Raw genomic sequence first — 883 nt, 5'->3', positions numbered from 1 at the left:
ACACACACAGGAGACACACACACAGGAGACACAGTCAGACACACACAGGAGACACACACACAGGAGACACAGTCAGGAGGCACACACAGGAGACACACACAGGAGAGACACACACAGGAGACACAGGAGACACAGACAGGAGACACACACACAGGAGACACAGTCAGGAGACGGAGACACAGACAGACACACACACAGTCAGGAGACACAGTCAGACACACACACACACACACACACACACACACAGACACACACACACACAGCTGTAACACACCACTGCAGAACCACCTGAACATCTGTAGCCCTCAGAAACCCTTCCTGAGTCCTTGAACATCACCCCTCCCCCACCTGTGGTCTCACCTGGTTGTTGTTGAATGGCTCCAGACACACCGCACAGTTGTCCGCCTCCCCTGACTGGGAGGGGTCACACCACGGTTTGGGCTGGAGGTACGTTTTGGTCTTCAGGGACGACATTCTCTTCAGGACGTCCTGTTTAGGAAAGAGCTAAAGGAGGCAACGCAGCAGAACATCACATGTTTTATAGAAGAACTGCGTGATAGATTATTAAAGCTTGAGCAAAAATGCATGTAATTGGGATATAGTGAGCATACGACTAGTTGTGTGAGGGTCTGTAAAATGAATTCAAGCTCACACTAGTGGGATATACAGCTGATCATTCTGTGAGTGTTTAAAGAAGAATATTATTGTAGAGACTGCTGAAGAATGAGCTGTACTGATATCCTCAGTACCTCCAGGTCGTCGTGGAGCTGCTGGTCCTGGTGCTGCCAGCGGGCCTGAACGATGACCCCGGTGCTGATGATCAGAGCCACCAGGAGCACTGTGTCCCACAGCTGCTGCAGGTACTTCTACAGGGAGGGGGGGG

The 883-nt window shown here is 51.3% G+C and overlaps 2 protein-coding genes across 3 annotated transcripts in view; both read right to left on the bottom strand.

Moving 5' to 3' along the window:
* The window catches only part of glg1a (golgi glycoprotein 1a), a 170534-nt gene that overhangs the window by 81963 nt on the left and 87688 nt on the right, over window positions 1-883 (bottom strand). The gene's annotated exons all lie outside the window — the stretch shown is intronic.
* The window catches only part of rnf215 (ring finger protein 215), a 3453-nt gene continuing 2834 nt past the window's right edge, over window positions 265-883 (bottom strand). The window contains exons 8-9 of the mRNA XM_010769938.1: window positions 750-866; window positions 265-504 (exon numbers count right to left, since the gene is read on the bottom strand). Of these exons, the coding sequence (XP_010768240.1) occupies window positions 334-504; window positions 750-866 (288 nt within the window). The 3' untranslated portion in view covers window positions 265-333. The remainder of the gene's footprint in view (window positions 505-749; window positions 867-883) is intronic.

The sequence above is a fragment of the Notothenia coriiceps genome, unplaced genomic scaffold (genome assembly GCF_000735185.1).
Source record: "Notothenia coriiceps isolate Sejong01 unplaced genomic scaffold, NC01 NC01_scaffold00008049, whole genome shotgun sequence".
Taxonomy (NCBI): domain Eukaryota; kingdom Metazoa; phylum Chordata; class Actinopteri; order Perciformes; family Nototheniidae; genus Notothenia; species Notothenia coriiceps.
The sequence above is the reverse complement of the archived record's forward strand: the minus strand, read 5'-3'. Positions and strand labels throughout refer to the sequence as shown.